Below are 18912 nucleotides of genomic sequence, written 5' to 3'. Positions count from 1 at the left end.
TTTGTTTTGTTTTGTTTTGTTTTGTTTTGTTTTGTTTTGTTTTGTTTGGAAATAGCATGATGTAGCTCATGGTGGCCCTGGACTTGTAATTTTCACACCTTTCCTGAGTCTTTGGATATCAGTAATGTTCCATCACGTCTGACTTAAAGAACTTCTCTTTAGTACATGAGGTTACTGTTGTGTCCGGCCAGCAGATCACAACATGGGTTCTAGCCTGGAAAGGCATTTTGGAAACCTGGAAGAGAAGAGGGGCTAGGTGGCAAGATAAAGAAATGTAGCTAAGACAGTCATTCTGATCAAAGCTCAATTTTACTGTTCCACACGCAACTATAAAGCAGGGAAAGGGGCCCCCTATTCCCGCCAATTAATCTTGGGTTCCAATAGCAGAGTGACAATGTGCAGGGCTCCGAACAGCAAAGCAGCAGGTTCCAGCAGTGGGCATGGCAGAATGATTGAGCGAGAAGCTCCACCCCTGAGCAAGCAGGTTTCAGGCTGGGGGAGGGGAGACTACAGGTTACAAAGTGGTATGTCAGGTATGTTGTCTGTGTTTAAAGACAGATAAAAGATGCATAGACCAGAAAAGGTCAAAGGGATTCATAATGTACTTAGGTTACAGTGTCAGCGCCTGTTTGGTGTGCCTGTATACCTGTGTGTGGATGCATGTGTACAAATTTGTGTTCAAATTTGTGCTGAGGCAGGAGGACACCTCATATCCATCCAGAGACTTCACCTGGGGATCCATCCCATAAACAACCACAAAAACCAGACACTACAACAGATGCCAACAAGAGATTGCTGACAGGAGCCTGATATATCTGTCTACTGAGAGGCTCTGCCACTGCCTGACCAATACAGCAGTAGATGTTCACAGCCATCTATTGGTCAAAGCACAGGGTCCCCAGTGAAGGAGCTAGAGAAAGGAACTATGGAGCTGAAGGGTTTGCAGCCCCATAGAAGGAACAACAATATGAACTAACCAGTACCTCCAGAGATCCCTGGGACTAAACCACCAGCCAAAGAAAACACATGGTGAAACTCATGAATCTAGCTAAATATGTAGTAGAGGAAGGCCTGGTTGGTCATCACTGGGAGGAGATCCTTGGTCCTGTGAAGGTTCTGTGCCACAGTAAAGGGGAATGCCAGGGCCAGGAAGAGGGAGTGGGGAGGTTGGGAATCAGGGGTTGGGGGTAGGAAAAAGGGGATCTTCAGAGAGGAAACAAGGAAAGGGTTTAACATTTGAAATGTATGTAAAGAAAATATCAAATAAAAAAGCTTTTGTTAGGATTTTATAGGATGATACCTAATTGCAGTCTTCATCGTTTTTGAATGATGTCTTTTGGCAGACACAGGTGAATCATAAAGTAATAAAATGAATGTTGAAGGACCCGTAGAGAAACCTGTCCCCAAACAGATTGTGGAATTTATTATCTCTACTTGCAGTTACCAGTGATTTTATATTTGAAGGAAAGCTGAAGCATACACTGCTGTGTTTTCTGACAGCTTTTTATTCCCTTAGACTATGCTTTTAATTAATGACAGTTATTACAGAAATACTGATGTATTTGCCATTAATGTGTTCAATATCATCATCCACAGAATTTTCACAGTAGCTAAATATTTGACAACAAGGATGCAGCATGGGTAAGTTTTCCAACATTAAGTTCCTATCCAGAGAGTTGGACACAATCTCCACAATGAATTTATGATGGACTTTGTAGTGCAGTCTGGCTCAGAAGAAACTATGGAGCCCAGGTCCCGTGAAGAATGCAGAGATCCATCTGGGTCTGATATCTGTGGGATTTCATGATCACACCTGAAATAACAAGGTTTTTAAGAGTGAAGAGTTGGAGATCAAGGTGTTAGTCATAAGAATAAATGCAATGTACTCAAAAGTAACTAAAAGCTGACAGTCAATATGTACTGTATATAGCCTTATCAAAATATCAAATTAATTACAAGAACAAATAAACAACCAATTAATAACAAAACTTTGAATGAAAACAAGAAAAACCAAATCACTAAACTAATCAAAACTCAAACCAAAATCAAACCAAAAAATTGTGCAAAGCAAAATTCTTAGTCTGCTTATTTTGTAGCACAGACTTATAGCCTGTGGCTGTCCTTGGCAACTAAGTAGAAAAGCAGTTCCTGCAGGTAAAAATCTTTGCAGGAGAAATTTAAGCAACATTCTCCTTTTGGATTGTGGGTCTGAAGGATATGGCCTCCCAAGTCAAAGCAGAACACAGGTTGTATACTTGGAGCCAAGGTTTTACAATTTTGTTGACTGATCTCCATGTAATTAGTCATGATGACCCATCAGGAAAAGATAAATTTGCACTCAGATTCTTCCTGGATGCCGAGCAGCTCTTAAAGTGTCTCAGCATTTCTCTTAATCCCTTTAAATGTGCACTCTTCCTGGGCCAGAGGCTAGATGAAATTAAAGCCTGTTCATACCAAAGAAACAAAATAAAGGAGGAGCATACAGCCCATTACAGCCATGGTTATTAGGGATGAGAGGCAACAGTGGTGTATTTCCTGTGCACACTCAGTGCTCTTCATCCAGCACTTCTCTTTGAGGGAGATCATGTCGTGGTCTGTGCCATGTTCTGCTTTCTGCTGGACTATTTCAGACTTAGGGAAGGAAGAAACAAAGGCCTGGTAAGCATTTGTTAATTGAGCTGTCTCTCCCAGAACAGCTCTATTCAGCTGGACAAACCAACATGACCTATCAGCTGAGATCATACCGTGCATCCCAAGTGTCATAGAACACCTGAGCTTGGAATTGTTTCTCACCTTTTAAAAACTGCTAGAATCAGAACTGTCAATGACACATTATACTGGAGTTTATAAAAAACACCACATTTCCCCAGTTGTGCGGGTATATTATATTGAGTAATAACAATTGAACAATGTCTGAATGTGAGTCCAAGAGAGATGTGTGCAACCTAGAAAACCATGTGGATTCCTTATGGGGTGCGAGCATGCCCTGAACTGAAGTGAAGGCTATGATTATTTCTCCAGTGCAGGAACCTCACAAGGTTCCTCTTGTCAATCCCTCTATCTCCAAATAACCAGAGACAACATACAACACAAAACCCCATGGGTACTTCATAGGTCCTAGAATCTGCAAGAGTTTGCTAAATAAAAATATTCCCAAGGCCGAGCAATGAACCTTAAAAGTGATGGTCATGAAAAAAACAGAACACCCCTGTACATCTATGACTATTGTAGGGCATACTCTCAAACACACCTATTTGTGTTTATGCAATAAAAGCATATTGTATTGCAGTGCCCCGTTTAGTTTCCCGGTTAATACAAATATAAAAATCTCCCAGGAAACTTTAGAGGCATAAAAAACCAAATCTTGAATGGGAAAGGTACTTAGTGGGCAAAGCATATAGGCAGCGCAGTCAGTGATATGCTTTCCACTCATAAACCGGTCTGGGAATCAGGGTTCTTGTCCTATTATCCAATCTGGCTCAGCAAGTTCCCAAGGCTGTGTAGAATAGGTTTGTTTCCCAGCCTAGACTCACATGTCGGTGGTGGACCAGCCTCTTGTTCTTGATCACTGTTTCAGACTTGTCTCAAAGTAAACAAATTCTTTCAATAGGATCTCCATTTTCCATCACCTAACTGACTTGGTGTCCAAAGGTATGAGCCCAGAGTTATAGGAACTGTCTATAACAGGATCCAAAGGAACCATTTTCTCCCCAGAATGTGATTGTCTCAGGGCTATTTTGAGTAAGAAAAGGCTGACTAGTTGAAGGACAAAAGCTTGCATGGATTATCTCACACTGAGTTCATGGAAGGGCTGCACCACACAGTACCATTTCATTCTTCAGCAAACAGACATCAGGATAACTTCTCCTTCAGGGCTGCTCTGAGGACCACTGCAACCCTGAATACCCTAGACTCTGTGGATACCTCCTACTTGTTCTGGAAGGACTGGGTCAATGAGGACTTCTTTTCTACTTTCAGAACATGGCTTCTAACAGACATAACCAATTTTATACTACCAGAACTGTCTGAAGGTCCTCATTTCTCCCAACCCCAACTGAGGCTGATTTTAACTCTGAGAAAATGATGTTGAAGAACAGTCCCTCTGAATGCTACACAGATAAGATAGTGTGAGTACTTTAGATTATCAAGACCCTCAATGGGCTCCTGAAGCAGGCCTGGTTTGCTCCACAGCTATGGGAATTCTGCTGGATGCAAGTTCAGCTCCAAGCAACTCAATCTCTCAATGAGTAAAATCCAAGACAAAGTACAAGGCAAAGCTTTACTGAGCAGAGATAGCAGGAAATGTAATGGTGGCAGGCAATGAGGAAAACAACCTGGAATGCTTAGAAGACACAGTGAGCCACCTGACCTTCCAGTGGTCCTTCACAGTTCACCAAGAGCAGAAAAGGGTCATAAACACAACGATTTTATACAGCAATGTCCTCCTTACCTCCATATACCATATCCCTTACATTTGCTCTAAAGATTTCAATGAGAATCAATAGTTTTGTCTCTAGTCAGTTAAAAATCTGACCCTACAAGAATTCTTGTGTCCTTTTATTCTTGGGTGTTAGGTGAGCATGCAGAATAATTGGACTGCTGTATTTGATATTTCATAGGTGCAAACTCAAACCTCAGAGTGTATTTCTCATTAAATTTGACCTCTAGAGACACACACAGCTGCATTTATGCACAATCACACACACACACACACACACACACACACACACACACACATTTGTATATACAAGCACCCATATCACAAACACAAAATTACCTAGTATTACACTAATACACAACTTTAGTATAAACAAGCTCAGCCAAACGTGGTCCAAACACACACAGACAAACACACACACCACACACAAGGAACAAAAACATACACACCACACAATACACACAGAGACACACAAACACAAATCAATGAAAATATTACTGTCGCCCAGCAAAGTTCCTGTTGCATGAGCAGCTACTGGGATCTCTGATGTATATGTGTATAAGGTTCTTAGACTCAGGCAGTCTTTGCGGCCCTCATCTGTAATTAACTCCTCTTCAAAAAAATTTTTATGCAGATGCTTTCTGGTCCTACCAGGAAGTTACAAGCTCTGCACAGATAACCTGGACAACACAATACCAAATTCCCAAGAAAGAGATTCCTAAGAAAAGCCCCCAGCAAGCCCCATGTTGACTCTCTCGGTCCCCTCACTATACCTACACTGGTTCCTTGGTAGCATCAGAGGAAGACAGTGACTTTTGGTCACTACCCAGGAACTTTTCAACCTATTACAGTTGATGTGATATTAAATCTTCCTCAATATCAGTCAGAAAAAAAGCTGCTGAAATAACATGCTGTGACATTTATGAAATGCAGCACTGTGCCAACTATGAGGAGGAATCTATCCTGAAACAAAGCCACGCCCACGATATAGTTAGCAAAAGCCATGTTAGCAGAGGGATGCACGGTAGGATTCTATGCATGTTCATGGTGGAGCCAATAAGACAAACCCAAATCTCCTAGGGAGATAACTCTATGCAGGGAAAGTGAAGAAATCTAACACTTATTTTTAAAATAGCTGTATTGTTTATTAATTTGATGAAATAAATGAGAGAGGGGGTGCTACCTGATAGTGAACAGGAGATGCAAAGACTACTGGACAGAACAAAACAGGAAATGTCACTTTTATTGAGAGACCAATGCTCAAAGAAGTAATATAGAGAATAACTGGACAACTCAGATGTCACTGAATGGCCTCCCAACATACCGAGAGAGACACAGGTCAAGAAAACAATGCATACACAAAAAGAAACACACAGACATACTGTCAGAGACAAAGACACACACAGAAGCACACACAGACTGATTCACATAAAATCATAACTGACCAGAAAACAATGAGGTATCTGTTATGGTTCAGGACCAAGATAATTCAGACTATGCAGAGGAGATGTTTCAAGGGAGACCCAACGACTCTGCGATTATTTTAGAGGAATAAAATGCCCTAGAGAAGCCAGGTCATAGTGGCTCAATACTTTAATCCCAGCACTTGGGAGGCAGAGGCAGGCAGATTTCTGAATTCAAAAACAGCCAGGTCTACAGAGTGAGTTCCATGACAGCAGGTGCTTCACAGAGAATCCCTGTCACAGGGGACAGAAAAAAAAAAAACATCTAACAAAAATCACTAGAGAACACTCTTCTTGGTCAGAATTGGGGGCATATATTAAGAAATTTTTTCATGAAGCCTCAGAAATCACACACCAAACCTGAGCCTGTGAGAAGCCTCTCTGTCATCTCTGGTCATCCAGACAACTCCAGACTCTAAGGCTCAGGAATGACCACTCCAACATCACTCAAAGAAAATGGGACTGACAATATGCTACTCAGGACCTCTCAGTGTGAACCAAGATATATGAAGCCTGTAGAGACTATTTTGAGATAGAGGGGAAAGGGGTGAATGGAAGTGGCCAAAAGACAGCTATGAAATCCACTTATTTGTCAATTACACAAGGCTGTCATCCCTGCAAACTATTTCCTACCTAGAATCTCACAAGATCCCTGTAAAGCAAATGAGCTACAGGCCTTTACTTCTTCCTTCAAAGCTCTTGCTATTCTCAACAAGGGCTCCAACACAGCACCCTTCAAACTTAAGGCATATAGTGTTGTGATGTCTAATCAACCTATCTCCCTTAGTGATTCTAGCAGAGCAGGAACATTTGCATGCCAAACATGCAGTTTCTTGAACCAGGCTACCTCCACAGAGAGCCCTGTAGATGATAACATAAACAAACACTTGGAGGAGACATAGGTGAGTGCCTGGAGAAGTTGGTGGACTGTGACATTGGATTGTCTATGTTTATGTTTAGACATGAGGGCAATCTGCCTCTGATACACATCATCCTACCTGCTGCTCCTTGGCACTTGAGGCACAGATGTTCTTGCTGGCCTCCTCACAGAACCTCTTTTCTTCCCCATGGGACACTTGCGTTCCAGCCTGCTCCACCAGCAGCTTTCTGTTCTCATTCAGTAATATCCTCACTTTTTCCTTTAGTTGAGTGCACTCACGGAGGCGGTGTTTCTGCTTGATGCTGATCCACAAAGAAAAATTGGTGATTCCCAGCCAGATTCCATTGGCTTTCCACTCCTACAAGTCCCATGGTCTCACTAGGGCCCTGAACCCCTGACAGTCCCAGAAGAGTCTACAGTATATGTAGCAGCACCAAACAGAGGCAGGTCAAATCAAGATACCAGCCATATTCCACAGGACTCAACAAACTTCTGAAAGCCCTGACACCAAGAGTGCACCCTATACATCACAGAAGAGGAAATGTTCTTCATGGTTGATTATAGGTCTGTGGGACCATAAAACCTTCAGCAGGGAGAGGGCTTATCTCCTCTGAGAGAGGTGAGCTGACCCAACAAGTGTACACTCTTTCCATTTTTGTCGGGAATCCTAGATCTTTTAATCTGTGGTCAGAACCCTAGAGGTTCAGGGTTCCTGGATATTCCCAGCGTGGTGGAAAAGTTTTCTATATAGAGGGCCTTGAATTTGGAAGAATAAAGATTGGAGGGTCTTGGACACTCTTCACACTTAGGACAACTGAGTCCAAGAGGTACAAATCCAAGACCCTTGCCTCAGGGCAGTGTTCCTAAATAAAAAAACAGATAACATAGAACCAGAGCCCTTGCATTTGTTCAAAGTCCTAAAAGGACAGAAGCATTCCCTGCCTAGTTCTGGGGGTCTCAGTTGTGTCACTGACTCACCTGTAGGAATAGTTATCTTTTAACAGTTCCTCGGAGAACTTCATGGAAATAATTATGGACTGGGTCATTTTATCCATATCCAACATTGTCTTCTCATGTTGTGATTTAATGATGTTGAATTCAGTGTTCATCCTGTGTTAGGTCATGGCCCAAGAAGCAAATAATCTGCTGAATTGAGGATTCAATAATCATGTGCAAACAGGCTGTATCATGGACTACCCAAGCCAATTGCATGCCACATCCTAGTTCCTTAAAACTGGGTCCCCTAGGTGCTAATTAAACTTACTATCCTGGGCAGAGGACAGCAGAGCCAGGGGACCAAATGGAGCTAGCTGACCTTCAATGGCTTCCCGGGCAAGCATGTAGGAATAGAGTACTTCTATGACAATTTTACACTAAACTGTGCCACAGGCATGGGTCCAGTAGATATCTGTAATGACTTTCCTCTTATTTTTAAGGCAGGGATTCTCATTCCTTGGTTCCTGTTGTTATGTGAATTCCCAGAGGACACAACTAGTATTTACAGGAGAAAGGCTTTATCACATCTCCTCCCCCAGGAGATTCCTGTGTGACAACAAGGAAACACCAGGAGCAAACTTCCCTGGTGATCACTTTGGACCTCTATGAACAAACACTAAAAGGACCTGCAAACTGTGCATCACACAAATCCTCAGACCCCATCAAAGGTCCCAGAGCCTCAGTCCTGAACAAAACATACACAGCTAAGTTCACACACATAGACACAATTAGAATGCCAAATAAATCCAGGGAGGTGCCATCTCTCAGAATATAATGAACAATATCAGAGTAAACGTGTGATAGCCTGCAGGTATTGCATTCACACACTGAGAGACAGTAAGTGTGAGCAGGTCCTTCCAGCTGTTGACAGCAACAATCAGATTGCAAGCACCCCAAGGTCAAGTACAAAAGATGATAATAAACACACAGCACCTTGTTTATCCAACAATTAAACACCTGTCAGGGCTACTTAATTGAATGATGAGAGATGACACAGTCCATTCATGGAAGGAAATTGGGTTAACAGATGGCACAATACAGGCAACAGGGTACTGGGCATAATTCCTACCTGTAGTTCAAATCCTCATACATGTAAAGGTTCAGGATTCCACACATTTCCTCCATGTCATTGCTGATCTTCCTCATATCTAATTTCAGTTCTTCTAGTTCATTTATTTTTGATCTCTTCTTAGTCATTTTGGAATTTTGGGTTGAAGTATTTCTAGCAGACCCTGCAGATAGGTAAACACAAAAGAATTTGCATACTTGATGGCCCAGGAGAGGGGAGACCATTCTGAGTCCCAAGAAGAAGACTGAGGGAGAGAAAAGGTAAAGACAGGGTGAATCCCTAAAAGAGCAGAAAAGCTATCTTCCAGCTGGTTTGCTAAGCTATGTCCTCTTCCTAACCACCATTGTCAGACATATGCCACACTCCCTATTACAGGACCCCTTGCCCTGAAATCTATAATTTGCCTCAGACGTAAAGATATGGGGAACATTGTCAGGTCATATCAGATGTGTTGCAGGGAAATCCTGGATTTCATAGTGCTTAGCACTATCAAGCACTAATTAATAGTGTGTCTTCAAATCCAATGTGTCTGAATCCTCACCACATGACATGACCAGGGGAGCATCCTTCTCTGTTCTTTTCATCAGATACTCAAGTTACCTACAGTAATCTGGAAGGTGAAGTGCTTCAACTCCCTTCCATGAAAGGAATAACACACTGATATTCCCATAGTGCCCACTCCTGGCATTCTTTGCCACTCAAATTGAAATTAAATAGCTCCCAGAAAAGTAGCTGCAGGTTTGTCAATTCCTGGCTCTGTCAAACTAATCATCAGAAATTCTTGACTCTTTGACATTGGCAAAGTCCAAGGCTTCAGCTTGTAAGACCTACTCCTGGACGGCCCAGCTCAAGCCTACCTCTACCAGGAAGTTCCCCACTCTGCCCAGGACTCACTGTGCCTTCTCAAGAATGACTTCCTTCTTCCTTTTTCATGAGAAAGGATTCCCTCTTCCTTCTCCGTTGGTCTGGTCTCTCCTTCATCGCCATTCTCTTTCTGACATAGCCTGAGCAGCCAGGAAAACATTCCTGCTGGTAATCCCAGAGCAAACAGAAGGTATGAACCACAGGCAGTTGCTGTCACCACAACACAGGTGACAACACAGAAGATTCTAGTTCTATCCTAGATACAAGAGATTCTCCAAGGAAGGCATTACTGATGATATCACTAGCAACTGCCATGACCTACCTGCTAACTAGTTCTCCCCAACTTGGTCCTTTTCTGGGGTGCCTCTCCTGGAGCCTCTCATGGACCCGTGGGATCCCCTTTGGCAACCTATCCTTCCAAAGCTGGAGAATTCTAACTGCTTTATTAGATGTCATGTGCTTTTGAGGAGGAACGTTGGTTAGGACTCTGACATGCTTAAGAGATTTTGTTAGCCCCAAATCTCTAGGGACTGTGGATGTAGTAGATTTTTCTCAAAAATAAATATGCCACCTGAGTCAATTCATATGACATATACTCCAATTTCCCAGGGATTTCCTGTATCACAAGGCAAATATCTTTCTCCTATACATTTAATTGTATAAAACCTGGATGATATTTTCTAACGGTGCATTCCTTGATAGTGGTTATTCTTGTCATTCTTTCCATACATAAATACATACATATATATGTATATATATATCTATGTGTTTCACAAAATCTCTGGTTTACAATGCTATCTTTTATAAGGAAAACTCCCTATTCTTTCAAACATAGGGGATCAACTACAGGGCAAATATAAATGGTAAACTTGCTGTCCCATCTTCAAAACATTATCTTGCACATGGTCCTGTTCTCAAATACAACCAGACAATTTAAGTGGGCATCAGAGAGCAAAGGTCATCCCGGACTTTACATTACTACATTTTAGCCTCATTGCAATAACTTCTCCAATATCTGTCTTCCGGAATGGAGAAGTTGAGCAATAAGGATGTTGCTGGTTGTACCGTGATACTGTACTCACAGCAAGTATAAGACTCAGGAGGTAGGACAGGGAGTGCAATGGCCTGAGTTGAGATGAAACCTCAATTTTAATGTGTCTATAAGTTATCATCTCTGGCTTCTGTGTTCTTATGCTGGGTCTGCTGAATCTGTGCTATAATGCCCGCTAACCTCACAGATAAAGAGTGAAAAACTATGTATGTCTTCATTGGGAAACCATCTGAATTTCACTCCCTTCTTGAGCCAAACAATATCAATATGCAGAGCTCAAAAATCAAGGGGAGATAGGTGATAGATTCAAAGTTGAGGTCTTTTTCTTCCAATTTTCCTTTTCTCTTTCACTGAGGGTGGCTTATGTGTTTGCTGGCCTAACGGGGCCTGGATCCAACAACAAGGGGCTCACTGTATACAGGATCAATTTTACCAAGAAAAGGATTGTTGCAGAATCATGGCATGGCACCAGCTTTAGCTCCAGCTGACCTGGTATAGGACAGAAGACCTGAGCTATCTGGGGAAAGGAAGCAGCATGCAGTGTCACACAGCTCTCTCTGATGCAACTGCTAGAACTAGAATAGGGATGTTTGTTTGTTTGTTTGTTATACATACACAAAAAAGTAGGGTAGAGTTGGTACATGCCTGTAATCCCAGCACTCAGAAGGTTTTTAAACAATTGTTTTTGTTAGTATTCCTGTTGTTTCTATTGGTTTTGTTTTGAACTTTCCCAGCTATTTGCACTTGACCCAGAAAATTAAGCCCATACTCTGTACAGTCCTATCACTCATTTTAATCAGTGATTTTACTCTTAGCACCCACTCCTCAGATGATCTCATTACTCACTTTCAAATAAGGAAAATAGTCATACAGACATTAGTTAACTTGTATGATCTCATGTAACCAATTCATCGTGACTGTAGAGTGGCATCCCAAACTTTGGAAATACCCAAGCTTCTATTTTTGAGTTGACAGGCCTCTGTGGAAGACTCATTATCTGGTATGGTAGAGGACCTGAAATGGCTGCCACCTAAAGGCCAAGACTGCCCCTCCAGTGCCTCTGAAGCCTGAGGCAGAGGTCAGCCAACAACACAGGAACACTTGGTTGGCCACATCAGGTTCAGGACTGTACTTTGGATGAGCCCTGAGACCTGGATGAACAGAGGTCTCTTGAATTCTTGTGAAGGTGAGCACGAACACTTAGACTTGGGTAGAATAATGGATCTTTTGGATGCAAGTCTTTCTTTTTTATTTATCTTTGCTATGTTCATATTTTATGTCAATAAAAAAGGTACCCTACTTTACAACTTCTAGTCTCTCTGTGTGTTAAAGTGATTGCCAGTGTATACACACTAGAGTTACTAGAACAATACATTTTGTCACATTTTGTTAAATAATTAAATATTTTTGTATTAATATCTTTTTACTAATTCACTTTACACTCTGTTTTTTTGCCCCCTGACACCCATATTCTTTCCCCAATATTGCTGGCTGCTTCTTTTCTGAAGGAATATGGGGCAGCTATCTCAGGTCATCCCTTCTCCTACCAAAGCTAAGTGACCCTGTCCTGGAGAAAGGTGCTGCAGGTGCTGGTAATGAATGACTTCTGCTTGGCTTTCTTCTTGCTCCACTTGGCTGGCTTTGAGCAGTTCTTGCAGAACTGTCCTTGAACTTGGTACTTCATCCTGATGGTCCATATGAAGCACTTGTTTTATTAATGTTCTTGAGAGTATTTTTCCTTCAAACCTACTCCCACTAGTATACTAACAATGACAAAGGAAATGAGATATGAGACATCTATTCCAGGAGTTTCCAATTGTTCTCAGACCAGCAGTAGAGAAACCCACAAAGCTGGCAAAGGTAAGTGAGGTCACACAGGTACCTTAGAGCATACTGCTGTTTTCCTGCTGCTTTCCTAAGGAATGTTCTAGAGGATTATCATATCTAGACTCCCATAGATTCGTGTGCACTGGACACCAAAGGGCTCAACATACTTTGCTTTTGTCACTCAGCTTCCTCAAGTATAAAAAGTCCCCCAATTTAGAGGGATTTGAAGGTATAAATAAGTCCCAGTGGATAGAGGTTCCTCAAAAAATGTGTAAGAACAAAGAACTGCTTTAGAATCAGAGAGACCAAATGCTTACCAAGAGCAAAATCATAGCTCAATAAATAAGAAAATCTGAGTAATAAGCCATCAAGTGAAAACTGAAAGTTGCAGGCCATTCACCAGTAAGGTTGGTACATGGCCTTCAGGTAGATCTATGTGGGAATTTCTGAGGAACCTCCATATTGATTTCCATAGTTGTCATAGCAGTTTGCAGTCCTACCAGAAATGGAAGAATGTTCCTGTTTCTTTAAATTCTGACCATGTGTTTTCACAGAAGTTTTTGATCTTGGCATTCTTCACTAGAAAGTATACTCCTGGACACCAACCTCAGGGTCATTTTGGTTTTATTCCCTGAAGATTAAGGATGTTGCAGACTTCTTCAGTGCTCTCAGCCATTCAAGATTCATTGTGAATTTTTTGTGTAGTTCTATACCCCATTTTTAGATGGTGTACTTAGCTCTTATGGTGGTTAGCTACTTGAATTCTTTATATATTTTGTATATTAGCTGTGCATTGGATGGGGAGTTGGTAAACATTATTTCCGAATATATAGCTTGCCAATTTGTCCTATTGACTATGCCCTTTGTCTTACAGAAGCTTTTCAGTTTCTTGTGGCCCATTTATAAATTTTGATGTTAGAACCTGAGATATTGGAGTTCATTTATGATATTTATCCCCATTCCCATGAGTTTGAGGCTCTTTCCTGCTTTCTCTTCCATTAGATTCAGTGGGGATTTGGCTGCACTGATGAATCTGCCTTTAGTTTTAGCATCAATAGCTGCTTGGCTGGACTTTTTGGTCCTTGAGTTCATAAGCCTTCTGCTTTGGTGTGGAAATTCTGGAGTTGCTTGAGACCATTCTGATCATCACCCCTAAAAGAGAGAGAAGCCTTGCATATTATCAGGTTTATTCTGGCCAAAATGCAGAAGAGTATATTTCTCTTGTCCTATTTTGAAAGGACAGCTGACTATCTCTCTGATGCTTATTTTCTGGATGGAAAGACTTCCTATGCAATAGGTCTGCAGTGTCAAAGACATATAGGTTAAAATACTCATAGATGTTTTTTGTTTCACCAGGCAACCAAGGCATACTATGCTTTCTCTTCTCTCTTCTGTCTTCTCTCTCCTCTCTAATTTCTCCTCTCTCCTCCCTTCTCCCTTCTCCCTTCTTCCCTTCTCCCTTCCCTTATTCTCATTCTCTCTCTCTCTCTCTCTCTCTCTCTCTCTCTCTCTCTCTCTCTCTCCCCCTCCCTCCCTCCCTCCCTCCCTCCCTCCCTCCCTCTCTCTCTCTCTCTCTCTCTCTCTCTCTCTCTCTCTCTCTCTCTCTCTCTCTCTCTCTTTCTTCCTCTATCTCCCTTTCTCCCTCTCTCCTGATGGAGCCTAAACTTTGATGGCCTGATTTCTCCTATTCAGAGAGAAAATCAAAAGATTCCTTGGAGATTCCTGTGGAGAAAAGGGATTTTCTGGGACTTTCTGCCATTCTCTCTGTGAGGGAGTGAAATTAAGTTAATTAGATACATTTGGATACATATTAATTTATTTAGCGTTATTCTGGCTAAGTCTTGAGCCTAAAGGAGATACTTGCTAGCATAGTAAGTTTCTTGGTTTTCTTTGTTGCTAGCTTTGGAATATAGTCCAGTGTTAGTGAATATAGGCATAATTTAAATTTTAGCCCAAAAAGTATTTGGGGAATTGGGTGCGGTGCTGCACACCTGTATTCACAACAACTAGGTGAGGAAAGAGGGCCCAGATTGGGGAGCCAGCATAAGCTACATATTGAGATTCTGGATCCAGAGACAGAAGAAAAAAATGGGGCCTGGGATGTAGATCTGGGACAGAGCATATGCCAGTGCAAGGCTTGCCCTAGCATCACTAAAGTAAATAAGTAAGTAGAATCAAAGTGTTTTGCTGTTGAGAATGAGCGATTAGAAGATATTTAGCAAAGCAGTCCTTAATCTTGGGTGGGAGTGGGTAGCAGATAGGTAGTTAGAATTCGAGCTCAGTTTAAAAATGTGGGAGTATTTACAAAATACCTTAAGTGGAGAGAGGCTTGACTATACGTCATTGCCTAAAATTGGTTTTTATTTTCAAATGGTTCTGTACCTGTTGGCATTAACTGATGGCAGTATACCAGTTAATAGTCCAGAATTAATGGACACTTAGAAAGAGAAGTGTTTCAAAGCAAAAAGGCCACAATACAAGCTAGAGGTTGTACAGTTCCCCTTTCTGCCTGGATGGTGAGTCTTTGCCCTTGTGGGCTAGGACCACAGAAGTTCCTGTAATCGACAGCACTGTTGCTCACGGAATGTTTTGTTATCCGCGTAACAACTAAGAAAATTGACCCAGGGCAAATGTTTTGAATGTTAAGTTCTGACTACGGAACACATAGTGATTGCGGAATCGGTTCCATATTGCTGCCAGGGCAGCCTTCCAGTCTGTGCTGGTTCCATCTGTAGTCCTTTGCTTCTGGACTGATCAGGAACATGAGCCCTGCACCATGGCTTCTCAAGTACCCACTCATGGTTTTCAAGATATGACACATAACTCTTAAGTTCTATCACAATTGAAGGTAAAACCTTAGAACATGGGATTAGACACTTTAAGTGTCTCATGATTCTGCTTGTGAGCAATTGATTAGTTCAAAATACCTGTAAGTAGTAATAGAGTGTTCATAAAGTTTTAATCAGCTTTGGCTTATGTCTCTTGTACTTTGGGGGTGAGGGTATGGCACCTTATTAAGAAGAAAACTGACTGGGGGTTCAGCTTTACTCCTTTCTGTATAACCCTGACTGTAGCATCTATACACTGTACGGCCAAGACTCTTTCTTGCTTTTGTTTGTTTGTTTGTTTGTTTGTTTGTTTGTTTGAAACAAGATCTTGCTGTGTAGCCCTTGCGGGCCTGTTACAATGTAGGCCAGACTGGCTTCCAGCTCTTGGGAGCACTCATATCTTAAACTCCAACATGCAAGCTTTCAACAAGATTAGTGATATGTTCTACATGGAAGTTTTATTGTATAGCCCAGGCTGGCTTCACATTTCAGAGGCTTGCTGGCATCTGCCTCTGGAATTCTGCAACCAAAGGTGTGCACTACAATGGCTGACCAATGAAGATCTCAAAGTAACAGTAATAAAAGGGAATTCGTGAGCAGCATGGGAGAAATTATTTGAAAATCTAAAACACTAAAGAAAGTCAAGGAACTTTTTATAAACCAAATGAGACAATATGCCATGTATTTGAAATGGTAGTAGCCATTTAGAGAAATAGAGTTTGATGCTGGAGACCTGCCATAAATGCCAAGTCAGATTGGGCCTGAGGTGTGCTAGGGGACTCCCTCAAGACAAAGAAACAAACTGAACAAAGAAAAGGCAAGTGCATGTCCCTTAGGTCAGAGAACCACTGTGAAAGCTTTTAACTAGGAGAAGCAGTTAGTAGGTCAGAAACTATTTTAAATTGGGGATTCCTTGAAAGTTTCTCAGAAGCAATGGGCTTCCACCAGGCTTTTCCCCTGAGCTGCCTTTAGTGGGAAATGAGGCAGCTTTCCTTTCTTTGCCTACACAGTATTTTCAGCCATCCTGGGTTTCCTCTACAGCTGCAGATGCTGTTGAGTTGCAGTCATTTACTTAGCAGGAACCAGCTTAGACTGGCTTTGCTTTTCAAAGTTACAGGCCTTAGGAGCTGGCTACTGAATTCTGTGTTGATCAGAGTGGGCTGCAAGGCTAGGTTTTTATAAGTAATGGATACCTGAACTTTGAGGAATTAATTGCCTGGCTCCTGGATGTGAAGCTGTGCAATGTGTCTCTAAGCAATCAGCATCCTTTCAAAGAGTAAGAAATGGAACCCGTCTTCTTCCCCAAATAGGCATGGGCCTTAGACCACCTTTCACTTCAGTCACCCTTGACTGGATTCTGGGAAATGTTGCTATATAAAACCTGAAAGTTTAATGTGTAGGTTGAAATACAGGATAGCTGCCAAAGTGACCTTTCACTATATAGAGTGTGGGGAAGAGAACATTAGAATCATAATCACATTTTGGTCCCAGCTTGTGCCCTCTGTCTTCTTTACATTAAAAGGAAAAGTCTGAACTGTGGTAAGCCTTTTACTAGGGGTCTTTGTCTTGACTTGTCTGTGAACAAATAGTCAGACTAAGACAAAGGTCAATAAAAGGGCATTGTTTTGTTTTTGGCCGTGTATGGGCTTTCTGTACTCTAGGCACTGATCTGGATCTCCGACCAAGGCCATTTAATGCTATTGTTTCTTAGAAAGTTATCGGCAGTGTGTACTTGTAGGTACAAAAGTTCATATTATAGGGCCAGAAGGACTTTTGAAGTCCATTTTACCCCATGTTTTCCCTAGCTAAAGAGAATAACTGAAGCACAAGAGAGGCTGTCTCTGTGTTTGAGAAACATGGCAGCACTCTCTTGCTGAATGACCTGAAGGGATTTCACGTTTTCAGTGTAGTTAAAATCTCTTAGAGCTGGCAGCTGATCATAGCTGGGCTTAAGGTTGCACCTGAAACCTGAAAGAATCAAAACCCCAAATCTTAATTTCCAGGAATTTTCAAGGTCAAGGCTAAGTGACAAACTAGGGGAGGAACCTGAAGGGCTAAAAGAATTGATCTACTGAAGAGAGCACCCCCCCCCCAAGTCGGTAGGGACTTCACCATTGGAAAATCACTAACAGCACTGTGAAGGTTTCTAAGGTGGACAGCAGGAAGCCTGTCCTTTTCCTACCCTCTCCCTCAGCCCCTCTTCCCCCACCTGTGTAGGATTTTGAGGTCGAATGTGCATTGTGCACTGCTGCTGCAAGGTAGCTCTTCCCTGTGGCTGTGCTGAAGCAGCTGGCCAGGGAAGCCTGGGAGCTGAGGCTCCAGCCTGTGGATTCTCTTTCCTCAGACTTTAGTCTGGACCAGGGAGTGGTGTTCTCTCCTGTGGATGTGTGTATATATATTCTTTGCTTTATACTTTGTTCACGTAGTTCGGTGCATTCTTCCAGGCATTCTGGATGGGCGCTTTAGCCTAGACATTTATTTCGGCATATTGTCATCTTGGGCTGCATGCATGTCCTCTCTTGTTTCTGAGTCCTCACCATGCCCTTCCCAGCTTCCTGTTAGCCAAAGGGAATCGCTCTTTCTGAACCAAAAGCTCTCAGAGCAGAGCTGAACCTCCCAGAAAATGCTCTTCTCTACCTAATGCGCCAGATGGGGGTGGGCCCGAAGCTAAACAGCACTGTAGAGGTGGCCTAAAGGCCCCGAACCCCCAGTCAGAGGTGGGGAGGCAAGGTCCTAGCAATGTTGCTGAGTGAGGGTCCATGAGACCGAGTTCTTCTCCAGGGCAGAGGGAACATTTAATTAGCTGGAGTTGTACTTTGTGGTCCGAGTATGTGGAGGGATTCGGGGTTCAGAGTGCACCCCAGAACATAGGAGATAGCTCCATGTCCCCCTTTCCCTCAGGAGCCTTCTCCTCACTCCTGCTGCCTAGAACAAGGGGAGGAGGATCTCCACTGCCTGACCTGCTGCTTCATGCCCCTTCCTATCTCTACTCTATTCCCTCTGAGCCCTCCAGACCCTAGGAGGAGTGAGAGGGAGGTCCTTCGAGGCGTATCTCGACATCTGTCATCTCATTCTGGTGCTGGTCATATCCTGGGTCAGCAACACCAGAACATCCCAAGGCTGGGTGCCCAGGCGTGAAGTGCACAGAGGACCCAAGAGGTCTAGACAGGGGAGGCTTGTGATCCAGGGTCCCGGGTCCAGGGTGCTGCGCGGAGGGGATCGCGGAAGATGGTGCTAGCTAGGGGCAGGGCTCAGACTTTCGGGCAGAGCCCAGCAGCTGACCACAGCCCCTGGGGCACTGCTGTGTCCCTGCAGGAATCAGAGAGGATGCCTGGGCCTGCAGCCAGCACCACCCTCAGGGCTTCGCAGGAGGAGCTGTCCCTGAGGCCAGTGTGGTTTGCCCCACTGCTGCAGGACCTGGAAAGGATTCATCCTACAGTGAATTGGAACAGGAGGGGCCCCAGAAGCTGATCCATAAAGTGTCCACCTCTGAACA

General features: G+C 42.8%; 1 protein-coding gene across 1 annotated transcript; it reads right to left on the bottom strand.

The window, feature by feature from the left end:
- Positions 1-1489: 1489 nt before the first annotated feature.
- On the bottom strand, positions 1490-9939 carry Gm3012 (predicted gene 3012). Its single transcript, NM_001378623.1, has 5 exons — positions 9741-9939; positions 8847-9009; positions 7760-7891; positions 6900-7083; positions 1490-1813 (listed from the first exon to the last, which is right to left on the bottom strand). Exons 1-5 carry the CDS (start codon positions 9868-9870, stop codon positions 1808-1810), a joined length of 615 nt encoding a protein of 204 aa, NP_001365552.1. The 5' UTR covers positions 9871-9939; the 3' UTR covers positions 1490-1807.
- Between the last annotated feature and the right edge of the window lie 8973 nt (positions 9940-18912).

The sequence above is a fragment of the Mus musculus genome, chromosome 14 (genome assembly GCF_000001635.26).
Source record: "Mus musculus strain C57BL/6J chromosome 14, GRCm38.p6 C57BL/6J".
Classification (NCBI taxonomy): domain Eukaryota; kingdom Metazoa; phylum Chordata; class Mammalia; order Rodentia; family Muridae; genus Mus; species Mus musculus.
Note: the sequence above shows the minus strand (reverse complement) of the source record. Positions and strands in the feature narration are given on the sequence as shown.

Coding starts and splice junctions, on each gene's coding strand:
- Gm3012 (NM_001378623.1), bottom strand. CDS start 9,870: ATGTTTTCCTGGCTGCTCAGGCTATGTCAGAAAGAGAATGGCGATGAA. Junction 7,892..8,846: donor TATGAGGATTTGAACTACAG/GTAGGAATTATG, acceptor GACCTAACACAG/GATGAACACTGAATTCAACA. Junction 7,084..7,759: donor AAAGATAACTATTCCTACAG/GTGAGTCAGTGA, acceptor TTTGTGGATCAG/CATCAAGCAGAAACACCGCC.